The sequence below is a fragment of the Lactuca virosa genome, chromosome 2, assembly GCF_052849685.1.
Source record: "Lactuca virosa cultivar CGN04683 chromosome 2, Lactuca_virosa_CGN04683_v6, whole genome shotgun sequence".
Taxonomy (NCBI): Eukaryota; Viridiplantae; Streptophyta; class Magnoliopsida; order Asterales; family Asteraceae; genus Lactuca; species Lactuca virosa.
In genome coordinates, this window is record NC_136427.1 from 196997107 (window position 1) to 197014820 (window position 17714).

At 36.5% G+C, this 17714-nt stretch overlaps 1 protein-coding gene across 1 annotated transcript; it reads left to right on the forward strand.

The window, feature by feature from the left end:
- Positions 1-16721: 16721 nt before the first annotated feature.
- Positions 16722-17255, forward strand: LOC145158111 (uncharacterized). Its single transcript, XM_079077053.1, has one exon. The coding sequence runs from the start codon at positions 16722-16724 to the stop codon at positions 17253-17255; it is 534 nt and encodes a 177-aa protein (XP_078933179.1).
- The last annotated feature ends 459 nt before the right edge of the window (positions 17256-17714 follow it).

Genomic DNA, 17714 nt, shown 5'->3' on the forward strand with positions numbered 1-17714 from the left:
ACTTTCATCTTACACATAGATATGAAGTATTTTATATTAATTACGTGTTATGTGTGCATATTATCTGAATACTTGCTGCCTATACTGATGAAAGATTTTTATACATGTTTTAAATAATTTAAACTGTATATGTATTTTATATCTACAAAAAAAAATGTTGGGGTAAAACATGGGTAGATGTAATAAGACGATGTGTGATAAAATGATGAGAGGCCTCGATGTTGTTGTTGTTGATTCTGTCATCTAGCGGAGTATGGATGACGACCACAGACTCTTCTAGACAGTCCAGTGGAACGCTAGCAGGCTCGCAACCTGTAGGTGTTTGTGAACGATGTGTTCACCGGTGTACTCCATCCCCCTCATGGTTGCCTTTAGGACATTTATTACTGAGGAAACCCCTTGGCAGTAGTGTCCATCCCGATGTTGATCCTTAGGCTAGGTCCCTTATGATAGGTGTTTTAGGGACGTAATGTGAGGATAACGGGAACGGGTAATCGGGTTATTGTTGGTTGATGAAATTAATAAACTTATTTATTGTGGGTTGAAAACCCTATGTGCTCACCAGGCTCCCAAGCCTGACCCACTCAGTTTCTTGTATTACAGGTAGTGGCGCACGAGCATAGACATGATGTTTGGGATGAGAGATTATGAACAAATGTAGTAAGGTTATATTGTACTGTTTATGCTTTTGATCTGTAACGAACATGACATCCCGAGGCTTTTAATGAAATACATTTCTACGAAAATGTTTTGATAAATCCTTATCATATTTTATTTTGGGAACAAATTCCGCAACACTTTTATTTAAAATGTTACTCTGATTTTTAAACAAAGCATAAACAAAATCGGTCTTTTCTGGCCGTGAAAATGGGGATGTCACAGTTGGTATCAGAGCATTAGTTTAAGCGAACTAGGAATTTGTAGGATTTCTAGACTTAAACTTAGAATGCTAAGCAATGATTGTGAGGTGTGAGCACTAGCTTATTTTAGGAATTGTGCCTAAAATGCTTTTATGTGCTAAATGATTTATGCCTTATATGCTGTTATTTGTTCGGATCTATGGTCTGTTGCCGACCGGATCTGGAAACCTTATGTGTTTAGGATTCTAAACGTACAACTACGATATTAGAACTAACATGTAAACGTTTCAGAGAGATAAAGATGATTTAAACGTCTATCCTGAATAAAGATCTAAATTCACCTTATTCAGTGTATAGATCAAAATGGCAAGAACCCGCAGTGGAGCTGGAAACGCAAACGAAAACAGGAATCGACCACCTGTAATTGAGCAAATACCTGTTGTAGCTACAACACCTGAGCCAGTAACGATGGCTGGTGTACAATTGAAGATTCAGGCGATGTTGGGTAATCAGATGGAAGAAACTAGACGTCTGCTTCGACAAAATCGTGAAGAACTTTCAATCCAAGTTGAAGAGCCCGAAGTGAATGGAGGGCCATCGGAAAGTGGAAACTTCAGTGGTACCGTTGGTCAAGACAACCCACAAATTGTTAGACAAGGCAATCGTAATGGAGGAAATGATGGAAGAGGATGTAAATACAAGGATTTTATGGCGTCTAAGCCACCGTGTCTATTCGGAAGCCCGACGCCGATGCAAATTATGGATTGGATCTCCGAAATGGAGACAATGTTTGAAAGTTGCGAATGCAGCAACAGGCAGAAGACCGCTCTTGCGATCCCGTTGTTGAAATCTGGCGTGTTGAGTTGATGGAAGCTATTAGCTGATTCTATGCCCAAGGGAGAAGCAAGTAAAATGTCTTGGGAAGATTTTGTGGAACAACTGAAACTGCAATACTGCTCAGAGCAGGACCTACTGGAAATCAATAACGAGTTTCAGAATTTGAAGAAGGGAAAGATGAGCGTTGCTGAATACGCTGCAAGTTTCACGGAGAAAATGAAGCTTATCCCATACCTAGTTCCAACAGAACTCTCAAAGGTCAATAAGTTTGCCCTTGGACTACCAGCGGACTATGGTCCAATGGTTAAGCAAGCAACCACGTTGAAAGCCGCCATCTGGGCTGCCAGAAATGTTGAGACCCAGATCAGGGAGAAAGGTCTGGAAAGGTCAGAGGTTGGTGAGAAGAGGAAGTTTGACGGACCCTCGGGGTCCAGCAAAAAGGGTAAATTCTCAAAGTCTAGTTCGAAAGGAGGTGGAGGAGGCGAAGTGAAGTGGTGTGACAAGTGCAAGAAGAAGCACTCTGGGAAGTGCGACGGAGGGGTCACTTGTTTCAAATGTGGGAAGCCTGGGCACTATGCCAATGAATGCACATTCACTAAGAAGGTCTGTTATGAGTGCAACGAGGAGGGGCACATTTCGAGGGACTGCCCGAAGAAGAAGGAAGCAGGAAGACCCAACATTCCACCAAAGCCGAAGGCTAGAGCCTTCCAGATGACACTGGAAGCTGCTAAGGAAGAAGCTGATGTCGCTTCAGGTACCTTTCTCGTAAACAAATTGCATGCCCAAATTTTATTTGATTCTGGAGCCAACTACTCCTTTATTTCGCATGAATTTGGTAGAAAGCTAGCTTTGCCTGTCGATAGACTAGATAATGCCTTATTAGTCGAAGTTGCTAGTGGCAAGTTTTTACCTGTTAGCCATCGTATGAAAAACATCTTAATTGATTTGAACGGGAATAAGTTTCACGAGGAATTATTGCCTATCGAACTTAAAGGTTTCGACATCGTGTTGGGAATGGATTGGCTTAGCACCAATGATGCGGAAATACTGTGCAAAAAGAAGATCGTAAAAGTAAACCCGCCTGGGAAAGAGTCGTTTATGGTGTATGGGGACAAACGCAGGGTAAATTCTGGAATCATTTCTCTAATGAATGCCAGAAAATGTTTGACCAAGGGATGTACATCATATTTAGCATTCGTGATCGATGCTAAGAAGGAAAAGAAGGTGATACAGAGCATTCCTGTCGTGTGCGATTATCCGGAAGTATTTCCCGAAGATCTTCCCGGATTACCGCCTGATCGACAAGTAGAATTCCGTATTGACTTGTTACCAGGAACGACACCAATAGCAAAAGCACCTTACCGATTAGCACCGACGGAGATGAAGGAGCTGATGATGCAACTTCAGGAGTTATTGGACAAAGGTTTCATTAGACCTAGTTCATCACCCTGGGGAGCTCCGGTGTTATTCGTGAAAAAAAAAGATGGAAGTATGAGAATGTGTATTGATTACAGAGAGCTGAACAAGGCAACAAAAAAGAATAGATATCCGTTGCCAAGGATTGATGACCTGTTCGATCAACTGCAAGGTTCAAGTTATTTTTCAAAGATCGACCTAAGGTCAGGATATCATCAGCTGAAGGTAAGAGAGCAAGATATAGAGAAGACTGCATTCAGAACACGATATGGACACTACGAGTTTTTGGTTATGTCGTTTGGACTAACCAATGCTCCAGCAGCATTCATGGATTTAATGAACAGGGTTTGTAATCCGTTTCTTGATAAATCTGTGATAGTGTTCATAGATGACATTCTGATTTACTCAAAAAGCCAAGAAGAGCATGGTAGACACTTGCGGGAAGTGTTAGAAGTCTTGAAGAAGGAGAAGCTGTATGCTAAATTCTCCAAATGTGATTTTTGGATTCGAGAAGTCCAATTCTTGGGTCACGTGGTCAACCAAGAAGGGATAATGGTCGATCCAGCAAAGATTGAAGCGGTAATGAAGTGGGAACAACCAAAAAGTCCCACGGAGATCCGAAGCTTTTTGGGATTAGCCGGATATTACCGAAGGTTTATCCAAGGATTTTCTTCAATCGCTAGTCCATTAACAGCGTTAACCCACAAAGGAGCTACCTATGCTTGGAGTGATAAGCATAAAGAAGCATTCGAGAAGATAAAGAAGAAACTATGCGAGGCACCGATACTTTCTCTACCCAATGGAGTTGAAGACTTCGCTGTTTATAGCGATGCGTCTGGTGTTGGGTTGGGTTGTGTTTTGACCCAAAGAGAAAAGGTGATCGCATATGCGTCTCGACAGTTGAAGGAACATGAAAAGAACTACCCGACTCATGACTTGGAGTTGGCGGCGGTAGTTTTCGCTCTAAAAATATGGAGGCATTACCTCTATGGCACGAAGTGCAAACTTTTCACCGATCATAAGAGTCTCCAATATCTCTTTAATCAGAAAGAATTGAACATGAGGCAACGACGCTGGCTAGAATTACTCAAGGACTATGACTGTGAGATACTTTACCACCCCGGTAAAGCAAACGTTGTCGCTGATGCTCTCAGTCGAAAAGTCAACCTTGAAAGAAAAAGGCCAAGAGCGTTGAGAATAGAAGTTGTCTCGACCATTGTGGAAAGTATCAGGGAAGCTCAAGAAGAAGCTTCAGAGAAGAGTGACCGAAAAGAAGAACGTTTAGGAAAAACATTAGTGTTCGGTACAAACAGTCAAGGACTAAAGGTATTCCAAGATCGGATTTGGGTACCTAAGATTGGAGGAATAAGAGATCTTCTGATGGAAGAAGCTCACAAGACCATGTACTCGATTCATCCCGGTAGCACTAAAATGTATAGGGACCTAAAACCCTACTACTGGTGGCCGACGATGAAGCTCGACGTTGCGAAATATGTGGCCGAGTGTGTAACTTGTGCAAGAGTTAAGGCACAACATCATAAACCATATGGGAGTTTAGAACCCTTACCTGTACCCATGGGTAAATGGGAAGACATCACCATGGATTTTGTGACTAAACTACCCAGGACGAAGAACGGTCACGACATGATTTGGGTGGTCGTGGATCGTTTCACAAAGAGTGCACACTTCATAGCTGCCAATGAAAGGTGGTCTATGGATAAGATTGCAAATGCTTACGTGAAGGAAATTGTGAGACTTCACGGTGTTCCTCTAACAATTGTATCGGATCGTGATAGTCGTTTCACGTCAAGGTTTTGGAGAAGTCTACAAGAGGAATTGGGTACGAAGTTATGTCTGAGTACAGCTTACGATCCGCAGACTGATGGTCAGAGTGAAAGAACGATTCAAACGCTTGAAGATATGTTGAGAGCATGTACCCTCGAGTTCCAAGGTAACTGGGATGAGCACTTACCTTTGGTAGAATTTTCCTACAACAACAGTTTCCACTCGAGCATCAAGATGGCACCTTATCAAGCTTTGTATGGACAAAAGTGTCGTACGCCTTCTTGTTGGCTTGAGGCTGGAGAAAAGCAGTTTATGGGCCCCGAGATAATCCATGAGACTGCTGAGAAACTGAAGGTGATAAAGGAAAGGATGTTAGCAGCTCAGGATCGTCAGAAGAGCTATGCTGACAAGAAAAGACGATCGATGACCTTCGAAGTTGGGGATTCCGTTTTGCTTAAAGTCTCACCGTGGAAAGGACTTATACGATTCGGGAAACGAGGAAAGCTGAGTCCAAGGTTTATTGGACCGTTCAAAGTTCTTCAGAAGATTGGGAACCAAGCTTACAAGCTGGAATTGCCCGAAGAACTCGATGGTATTCATAACACCTTCCATGTATGTTATCTGAGGAAATTCACGGGAGAAGTTCCCGACATAATTCCGATCTCGGAGTTAAGAATGGATGAGAATAAGAGGCTAATCGAAGAGCCCGAGGCAATTGTTGACCGTAAGATTAAGAAGTTACGACGCAAGATGGTCGACTTAGTGCTAGTCCGATGGAAACATTCGAATGGGCCGAATCTCACTTGGGAAACAGAGGATGACATGATGAGTCGCTATCCGCATCTATTTGCTGACGCATGATTCCGGGACGGAATCATCCTAAGGGGGAGAGAATTGTAACGCCCGGGTTTCGGGACTAAGCATTTTTATACGATGTAATAGTCTAGGTCAACAATTGTAACTCTTTTGATGTAATAAAAATGAAATATTTGAGTATTTTGTGAATTTATGTGCTTATTATTTAATTATAAATGTATAATTAATAAAGAATAAAAATAAGCGTCAAAATTAAAATATGAGATAAGCCCGATATCTTTACATAAAGTTGTAGTGGTCAAAACAAGGATTCCGGAGATATAAAGAACGCCGAAATCTGAGTTATAACGAAGAAGTTATGACCCGACGAAGTTTCACGACGGAACCGGCACGATACCGGGAAGCGTGAATAGTGAATTTATGATAAAGCGAGTTTTTAGCCGACACGACCTAAACGAGAATCGAATAGCTCTTTAATTGTGGCGTAACAATAAAAAGACAGACGAAAACGGACGTCGGATGAAGAAGTTATGAATTTTTAACGGACCAATCCTGTCCCGGCCTGTTAAAAATATAACTTTTAAAATAAATTCAAAATTAGCCAACGGAGTCTAAACGAAAGTTGTAGATTACGTTCCCGCCTTCGCGTGGATATAAATAACGTCAAAAACGAAGCTCGTATGCGAGAGTTATGATTTTTCTAAGACGGGAGGCCGATACGCGATATTGGGTGACATGGCACCACCAGAAATTGGACATGTGGCACCACCAGAAATTGGACACAAACCACCAGAAATTGGACATGTGACACCACCAGAATTTGGACAAGTGGCACCACCAGAAGGCCACCACATGCCCCAACTCACTATAAATAGAAGTGTTGGGTTCTCTCATTTCTTACACCTTTCCTCTTCCACTTTCTCTCTCTAAGATCACTTGAGCCCCTAAAGTCTAGGTAAACCCCCTAGCACCCGAAGGAAGTCCCGAGGCTCCCGGAGTCCCGAGAAAAGAACCTTTCGGCTCGGAAACGCTGCTCCAGCGAAGCCCAGTTTTGAGAAAAAAAAATCCGCTGTAAGTAAGGTACGCCTACGAAAATTTTAATATAACTTTTAAATAATTATAGTAATGTTATTAGGTTCTTAAAATAATTATTTGGGCTAATATTATTTATATATTGAGTGTTATTTAACGCTTGTATAATAATAATAATAGCCAGACTATTAATTAGTCGCGGTTAACGTTAAAACTAAACGCTAGTGGTATTAATACTAGGTTTTGATCAAGGAAAAATTGTTTTGAGATAACGGAGTGCTGTTCGAGTACCGAGTCACCACCTAATCAGGTGAGTGCATAGTTACTTTCATCTTACACATAGATATGAAGTATTTTATATTAATTACGTGCTATGTGTGCATATTATCTGAATACTTGCTGCCTATACTGATGAAAGATTTTTATACATGTTTTAAATAATTTAAACTGTATATGTATTTTATATCTACAAAAAAAATGTTGGGGTAAAACATGGGTAGATGTAATAAGACGATGTGTGATAAAATGATGAGAGGCCTCGATGTTGTTGTTGTTGATTCTGTCATCTAGCGGAGTATGGATGACGACCACGGACTCTTCTAGACAGTCCAGTGGAACGCTAGCAGGCTCGCAACCTGTAGGTGTTTGTGAACGATGTGTTCACCGGTGTACTCCATCCCCCTCATGGTTGCCTTTAGGACATTTATTACTGAGGAAACCCCTTGGCAGTAGTGTCCATCCCGATGTTGATCCTTAGGCTAGGTCCCTTATGATAGGTGTTTTAGGGACGTAATGTGAGGATAACGGGAACGGGTAATCGGGTTATTGTTGGTTGATGAAATTAATAAACTTATTTATTGTGGGTTGAAAACCCTATGTGCTCACCAGGCTCCCAAGCCTGACCCACTCAGTTTCTTGTATTACAGGTAGTAGCGCACGAGCATAGACATGATGTTTGGGATGAGAGATTATGAACAAATGTAGTAAGGTTATATTGTACTGTTTATGCTTTTGATCTGTATCGAACATGACATCCCGAGGCTTTTAATGAAATACATTTCTACGAAAATGTTTTGATAAATCCTTATCATATTTTATTTTGGGAACAAATTCCGCAACACTTTTATTTAAAATGTTACTCTGATTTTTAAACAAAGCATAAACAAAATCGGTCTTTTCTGGCCGTGAAAATGGGGATGTCACAGTGGAGAATCTATTAGAGGAACCCTGGCACTTGCAGTCGCTTCCTTTTAACTCTACAATTGAGTTAATACTCAAACTAGTAAACCCATGTCTTTTTTTCCTATTTACTTTTATATATATCAGTAAATCTAATTTCTATACATGTATTTATCATTTTCTATGAATTTTTGTAGAAGATTGTTTGACCTAACTGGAAGTTATCTGGATTGGTTTCACTAAATGAATTGGTGGTCTGATGTAACTCATTTTCAGCTTCTCATGTGTGGTTATCTGATTGAAATACTTCATTGTAAAAGTGGTATGGTGAAGCCTGTTAGGTTGAAAACCCTCTCTTCAATACAAATTTGGGATAACTTAAGGTGTCATGAGCTTATCTAATGGCTACTTCTGCTAATCCATCAAATGATACTGCTCCGATATAATCTCTTCAAAGCTACATAATCTTCATCAGATAAAGGATTTATATGATCTTCTTCTTCATCTGGTTTCTAAGCTACTTCTGAATCTGATGGACTTTTTGATTTTATCTTTTATTATAGTGATTATTAGTTCAAATTAAATAAATAGAATTAGAATAAGACCATTCTCTGTTTAAATTAGGATAACGCCTTGTTTTTTAGTAAAGAAAGCTTCTTGAAACTTTCAAGCAATGTCATCTTTCTTTATTATGGTTTTAGATTTGGTTTTTGGGATCTTTCGGAAAATAAAAAATTTGATCCGGGTGTTCCTTAAATTTTGATTTTGTTTCGGGGTTTTTTCATAATTGGTTCTTAATCGTGCAATAAATATGGATACTTTATCTTGCATTTGGTTATACTTGCATCTTTACGTTTTCAGCAAATATGGTAGTTGAACATTCTTTTAGAATATTCATAAAATCTATTTCTAAAAGTATGTCGATCTTGAAAATTTGTCAATTCTACTAGAATTATTATTTTAGATTTATCTGTATTGTTTGTTAGATTGATAAAATTATGAAAGAATTGAAGTTGATGATAAAATTCTTGTAGTAGTACACTACTTACATAGCTTTTTATTGGTTTAGGTTTTGAAGAGGTTATCATTGATGTGGAATCGAGTTTAAGAACATACAAACACATACAAGAGAAAGACTTGGAATCGATTTCAAGAACAAGTGTATTCTATCAAGAATAACATTCTTACGATAATACATCACATTTTCGTAAGAATAGTTGGAATCAAGTCAATTATTTTGTCCATTCAAGAAGATCAAGTGAATTTGTTCACATATTGTATCTTTAAGAATGTTATTTTTTTAAGAAATTTTATTCATTTATGATGATATTTTGTTAGAATATGTATAATTATATCAAAATGTATAAGGTTATTATTTTGTAAGAATATGTATTTAAGTTCGGATGTCTATAAATATATAAGAATGTTGTTTTTATTCAACTAAGGGTTCAAGAATTTTGTTATTCTTCAATAACATTCTAACAGAATAACATTATGACATAACATTTTCAGAGAACATCATTCAAACAAAATAACATTCTGACAGAACAAAATCAATTATGATTACAAATATTGAAATTGAACTAATTAAAAAAAACAGATTTTTAAAGTACAATGGTATAGTTGGTTTTTCCAAATTAAATCATCTTAATAAGAAAACCTTGGAAGTAGAATGTTATTGGTTATATATATTTTTTTTATAGTTTTTTGGATAAGAAACTTTTGTGAACTACAACAATAAAAGATAAATATATAAAAGTTTTTATTTTTTTATGGAAAATGAGATATATAAAAATAGGATGCTATATTTTGTGTTTTATGGTGGAAGTTTGCAGATTTATGTTATGGAGGTTGCTGTTATGGAGGCTTTGCATAAAAGTTTTTGTAAGGTACACACACTTTGTGTTATTTTGTGTTAGTTGTATTTGATCATATGTTTTTATGTTCCGGAGAAGTTTGCACCCTTGCATTGCTATATATGAATGTTTCTTTAGTATCATTAATTTGTCGTATAATTTGGTTGTACTTGTATTTTACAACATTATGTACAAATTAAGCTCTATTCTTATCATTAAGTTGTCTTATAATTGGTTTCATATTCATGGAATTTAGATATTATATGTCTCACACAAGTAGATCTTTTCTATACTTATGAAGCTGGTAATGGCAGGAATGTCCTATAATTTGAGTTTTCTTTATATTGTTCCTATTAAAAATTATTTCGGATTTTGAGAGTATGAATCCTAAGTTTTATTTTGTAGGCATACAATGAATCAGCCACAAAGGGGAAAGAGAGGCCAGAGGTGTGACAATTAACAAATTTAAGAATCTTTTTATGCTTAATGAACTAGGTATACAAATGATAGTCTTTTAGATTGTATAGACTGTGGATAAGTCTGAAAGAATATCAATGTTTTTATGTTTAATGAACTAAGTGGTTCATTGTAATTTTTTTTCTATTTCTGAAAATAAAAACAGGATCACTGTTGTACCACTTTAATTTTCTTCTGGTTGGAATGAAATCGTATTTAGTAGGGAGGGAATGGAATCATATAGTATGTTTGGTTGGCTGTTGATCTATCATATATAGTACGGTTATATGCATGTACTGTATTGATTTAGGATTGTATTAGATTGTAGTTTTGATTCAGTCATATATAGTACGGTTATATGCATGTATTGTATTAATTTATGACTATTAGATTGCAGTTTTGAAGTTTTGATTTATGGCTGGAATGGATATAGAGTACGGTTAAATAACCATACTCTATTAGGTTGTTTAATCTAATACTCCGCTCTACGAAGACGGTTCATCATTTGTATTATATGTATACATTCAACCGTATTAGACCACTGTTTTTCTAGTAGTGTTTGCAACCGAGTTAATCTTGTAACTATTTTTCTATCTCCGTCCACCTCCAATCAACCGATTCATTTATTTAGTTTACTCGAAAAGCGTTTAATATGGTGTTCCATTTGTGTTCAGATAGCTAAGCATTTTGGTTGTTCTTGCAATTGTGTTCTTATTGATTTCTCAAAACCCATAATTTTGTTTATTTAGTGTAATGGTTGTTATTTTGTATGATATAAAGTTTAGGGTTTTGGGTTACATGATAAGACCAAAACAAGAAGAAATTTTCGTTTAGATTTGACTTTTTAGTGGCATGAAAGTAGTAGGCAGTGTTAAACATCCCGGCATCCTCTCCACCTTTGTTATCCAAATTTCCCGGGTTAATAGGTAGAATTATCCTAAAAGAACTGTTTAACAATCCAAATCAGATCACTTTCAGTTTTGTGTTTTATTGTTTTATTCACTTTAAACTTACACTAAAACTATGAAAAAATTAAACCCAGAAAAATTATAAACTTGTAAAGTTAAACTTAAACACACATAAAATCAACCCTAAATAAACAAACAAACACAGTTATAAAATTAACCCAATTTGCCGTCTTGATCTAAACAGAGACATAATCATGTAAGCATGGAAAAACACTAAACAGCTAGAATGAGTGAGATAATAAACAAGTAGAAATATCGAAACATACCATGAACACACAGATCTGTTGGAAAGAATAAGAGCATCTCCAACGGCATGGAAAATGGAGAAAGATTCTACTAGCTGGATTTAAGTGGCCGGAGAAAGATGATAATATGAGAAGAAACACAGATGATGGTGCTTCTGGAGTTCTGGTCGCCAGATTTGAGTGGCCGGAAGAAAATAAGAAGATAAGAAGAAACGCATGAAACGAAGATCACAGTGCTTCAAGGCGCAAACAATCGGATAAAGGTAAACGACGAAAACGGAATTGGATGGGATACTGGGATATGGAGTATATAAAGGTAAACGACGAAAAAGGTGGGTGAAAGGTCGAAATCCAAGGTTTTCAATGTTGAAAATTGAAAATGAATTTGTAAGTGATTATTCAATATCGGTGTTATTTTATTGTAAAAAAAATAGAAATTTAATTTAATTTTATACTATTTTTAGCCACTTTTTCAAGAGTAAATATTCAATATCCATGTTATTTTATCGTTAAAAAAATAATATTTTAATTTAAATTTATATTATTTTTAGCCACATTTTCAACGGAATTGTATGACACCTATCTCACTTAACGATACTCCGGTACTCGTTAGTGTTTTATGTGCTTCGTAAGCAGATATTATATAAAAGAAGGAAGAAATGTATAGTATAATAAGAGACTTTTATAATAACTTAAAAGACATTTAAACTTGATATATAACTAACTATTCTATAGTCACTTATTATGTTGTATATCTAGTTACATTGTATGTTTTCTTAGTTCTTCTAAAATGTTCCATAATCTTTAAAGTCTTTCCAGACATTCTTGAATACTTTTGTGTTTTCCAGAGCGTCTCAGGTTGGAATGGATATTCCGTACAAAGGCAATGTACTTTGGAATTGACCTAAAACCATTGAGGTGAGGAAGATAGGATTTTTAAAGTGTTTATATACTTACATTTATACCCTATAATAGCAATGTGTTTATATACTTTGATCGATAATAACAATGTATAACTCATAATAACAACGTATTTACAATTTCTTTATATATAGTAGGAATGTACTTATAATTCTTTACTTATAAGAGCGACATAATTCCATTTATTTACCAATAATAGCAATATGTAACCAATAACGTACAATATGCATTGATATTATAGGTAAAAAAACAAAGCATGTTGCTATTATTAGGCCGAACAGAGTCATCGGAAAAGGTAAGAGCAGTACCAACGGTACCGCCGGGAAACAATAACGCCGGCCATGGGTTCAGCGGGTTCGCGGTTTCATTGTCTTTAATTGGGTTGGTGAACCTGTGTATTGTTTTGTTTTTCTTGAACAACTTTATGCTTTATGCATGTATTATGCATGTATGTACTTTTTCAGTCATTTAAAGAAGATTCTCCTGCACACTTATACTCTTGTATGCATGATTTTATGTGACTTTGACTTTGACTGCATTAATATACCATTTCTTTTTTTATTTTTTATTTTTTATTTTGTTTTATAAATTTAGTTAATTTAAGGTTATGTAGTGTTTATCCATATTACATTAAGACGCATACACAATTCATTCATATATTTTTAAATGAAAAAGGGTTATGTTTTATTTTATTTTATATTTTCTAAAACAAATGAATAAATTTATCGTTTATTTTAATATTTTTATTGAATTATCAAATTTCTCATTTAATATTCATAAAGATTCATGTACATTTTCCTCATTTAATTGCCCTCATTTACTTGTCATAAATTACTCTGCCTCTTTTGACCAACCAATGAGGTTTTTATTTTTATTTATTTTTATTTTTTTTCACCTCATGTATAAGATTCCATGCAATATTAAATTTATAAAAACACAATTCATTCATTTGTAGTGTGTTTTGTTTGGAAATTTTATACAAACAAATTCAATTTCTTCGGTTAAATTCAATGGATTCTCGAGGCAAAGCTAAACAAACTGGTTTTAGCCAAAGACGCAAAGCCACACAAGGAGGTTCAAGTCAAGATATTCCAATTTTTTCTTAAGATTTTCAAAATCTAAACTATCAGCAATACCAAAACTATCAACAAAACCAAAACTACCAACAATAATATTTCCCGGTGCAACAATCTTACATCACATTTAGGCTTCCAGAATAAAATCAAAGTTATAATCCATGGAATCAGTTTTCTCAAAGGGTTCCAGAAACCCAATTCCAATCTTCTCAACCCGAGAATTTCCAGTTCTGTGATATTCAGAATGAAGAATCTGACAGTTCTAGTGACGACCCGGCTCCCGAAAAAAACGAAGAAGAAACTAGCGAGGAGTTGCAACCCGTTGCTGAGAAAAAAACGCAACTATACACACCGCCAGAAGCGAAAGAACTTGGTGGAAAGCGAAGAGTTGGCTTTGGCTAGGGCATAGGTCGATGTTTCTGAAGATAAACAACGCGGAAATCAACAAAGGTTTGATGCATTTTTGGGAGAGGGTTCCAGAGCATTTTAGTGTTCAAATGGGAGGTTCGGATCGGTCACGACACCAAGTAAACTCAAAATGGAAAGACCTCCAAAAAATATGTAATGCTTTCAACGGCATCTATAACCGTAAGATGAGCTGTTTGGCTAGCGGGAGATTTGAGGCTGATGTTTTACAATCTTCATTAAGCGAGTATCAGAGGACTATTAACCAGAAAGGTTTTCCTCATCAACAAGCTTGTGAGTGGTTGAAAGACAACGCGAAATGGGCATTTGTTACAAAAGCGGGTGAAGACTCCCCGCCTCCTTCTTCAAAACGAACCAAAACATCTTCATCCAACGCCTACACATTATCATCTGATCAACAATATCCTCCTGTATTCTCCCCCCAACAACAACAGTCGTTTAGTGTTGAAGACTCACCGCCTCATAGAAAAAGAAATGGAAAGAAAGAGGAATCAACATCACTAACAGAAAATGAAATGTTTGATCTCGTCAAACAAATTGTCGGCATCAAGACTGTAACCGAGACAGAGGCGGAACAGAGAAAACGATACCGGGAACAAAAATTGTGCATTCTCGAAGCTAATGAAGAACGAAAAGCTCAACTGTTGGATCGGGAGATAGAGAACCAAGATATGGGTATTTTCTTCGGTCGCATGATCATTTGACTAGAAGTATTTTGCGCACGGTGCTTGAAAGGAAACGACAAATTGCAACTAAGTATGGTTGGGAGTTGGAGAACCCGTGAAGTTCAAAATGTCGACATCATTTGACTGGAGAATCTTTCTCTTTATTATTATGTTTTTTATTTTATTTTTATTTTTATTAAGATTTTCTATATGTATCCTTGTTTCATTATCTATATATAGTTATGCTTGTTTCATTATCTATATCAGTGTTGCAAAAATCGGTCTAGGCGGCCGATTAATCGGCATCTAGGCGCTAGGCGAACACCAACCGCCTACGAATAAGGGTTAGAAGGTTGGCTAGTCGCTCATGGTCAATATCGGTCAAAATCGGTCCAAATCGGTCCAATTTGGTTCAAATCGGACTAAACCGGACCAACTCGGACATCAAATTGGACCAAATTAGTCTAGGTAATTCCAAGGGTCCCGCCAACTCAAAGGAGTCGGCTTGCCAAAAACATTGTTGGGCTTGGTTTTACAAGAGATACAAGCTCCTTTTATAGAGCAAGTTTGCCTTTAAAGAATGCTCCCACTAGCGATGTGGGATGAACTTTTACTTATTTGATATCTCTTCTTCGCATCTCTTTCTTCCCTAGCTTTCTTTCTCTCTCGATCTACAACCTGCTGTCTTCAATTGCTTGTTGTCTTTTCAATTATTTTTTCATTGATTTTGTGTTTCAATAAATTTTCACAGCTTCAGTTAATCCCGATAACTCTCAAATTTTCACAGCTTCTTTGCATCTCTTTTTCCCCACTATGTGTGTATGTAAGTAACAGGTGATCGAGGACACCTCCATAACAACCACCTCTGCAAAAAACCATATCGACAACCCTTGTCTTCGTCTTCAACTCTCATTTGTTGTTGTCTTCGTCTTCAATTCTCATACCTTCAACAAACCACCGAGAACACCTCCATAGCAACCACCTCTGATGTTATCGTGTTATTTCCAGCTCCAAACCATCTCCTTATACCCCTTGAACCACCATCAACCACCGATATCAATACTCATTAAGAAATACGTTTCTTCTAAGTATGAAATTCGGAATTGATTTTGTAAGAGGAATAACTAAGAACCTCATAGCATGGAAAACCGATACCGATCCTTCAGTTTTGAATCCAAATTTTGTAAGGTGAATACACGAACGGGTTTGATTCCAAAGGGTACCCACAGATTCCTAAATGATTTTGAATCCAAACTATGTTTGTGACATTCAACGGCTCATTTGGATCGAAAGAATGCAAGTATTGGATCTTTATTTGAGTGCACAAATGGATAAATGTGGTTGACTGATCGATATGGATTATGTAGTCCTTATGGTGTTTGTGACATTGGTGAGAATCAAGCTAGCATGCCAAGTGTTTGACAAAATGCTTAAGAGAAGAAATATCCAAATTGAAAAGAAAAATAAATTATGTATTACATATTTATTATTTGTTAACTTGTTTACTTTTATTCTTAGTATTAAAGTTATATTTATTAAATTTTAATAATATTTTTAATAATTAATGGTCCCCGATTAATCCCCGCCTAGCCGATTAATCGCTTGACCCCAGTCCACCGCCGAGCTACCGTCGAGCGATTTCTACAACCTTGATATATATATATATATATATATATATATATATATATATATATATATATATATATATATATATATGTTTGTTTGTTTCATTTTCTCTTTTGTCAAATGAATCCAAACATTCAGAAAATAGTAACGAAAGTTAACGATGATAGTTCATCATCTGAGAATGAACTTATCAACAATAATTTGTTACCTGTATTGTCTCATACTGCACAACTTTTTCTTTAGAATAATGCTAGTTCAAGCAACATTCAAAGGAGAAACACAATCCACAGAGATCGTTTAGAGGTTGAACGATTGCTGATCCGACATTATTTTTCAGATGATTCAACCGATGGTCACGCGTAATTCCGAAGAAGGTTTCGTATGAGCAAATGTTTTTTATGCGACTTGTTGGTGACCTGGAGACGAATTATCCTTATTTTCAAATAACATGAGATGCAACAAATCAAAGAAGTTTCAGTGCGCTACGAAAATGCACATCAGCAATACGTCAATTAGCGAAGGGTTATAACCTAGACTCGTTAGATGAGTATCTGAATATGTCAGAAAGAACTTATCGTGAAGCTCTTGAAAACTTTTGCTACGGTGTTGTCCAAATGTATAAGGTTGAATATTTACGCCGTCCAACATCCACTGACATTCAACTTTTGTATGAAGCACATGAAGCTAGACATGGATTCCCTGGAATGCTTGGTAGCATTGACTACACACATTGGAATTGGAGGAATTGTCCAACAGAATTAAGAGGCCAATACATGAAGGGTGACCATCAGTATCCATCTATGACAGTAGAAGCGGTGACGTCACAAGATTTATGGTTTTGGCATGCATTCTATGGTGTAGCCGGTTCCAATAATGATTTAAACGTCCTCTACCAATCACCATTGTTTGATGAGAAATATCATGGAACAGGACCCGATTGTTCATTTTATCTGAATGGTGAACACTACAAACATGGTTACTATCTTGCGGATGGAATATATCCATCATGGGTTGTATGTGAAGGCATATCCATATCCAGTAACCGACAAAAAGATATGGTTCAAGGCGGCACAAGAATCAGCAAGAAATGACGTAGAACGTGCTTTTGGGGTCCTTAAAGGACGTTGAGACATATTAAAAATGTATGCACGAGCTATGACGGTAAAGAAAACAAAAAATATAATGTACGCTTGTATTATACTACACCATATGATATTGAAAGATGAGGGTGTTGCGATCTATGTTGTGTATCAGCCCGACCACCCCCCCCCCCCACCACCACCACCACCGACGAAGCTGATGACCAATAAATAATACATGAATTGCGTAATGCTGAAACCCACCACCAACTTCGATTCGATCTTACTAATCACATTGAACATGTCTACATTCCAACTCTAGATAATAACTAGTTAATTTCAATTGTTGTTTTAGGATTTAAATTATGTTATCTTTTTTTAAGTGTATTTTTTAATTATCGTGTATTTTTTTTATTGTAGTATGGTTTTTTAATTAAATGTTATTTTTAATATTATTTTAGAATTATTTTT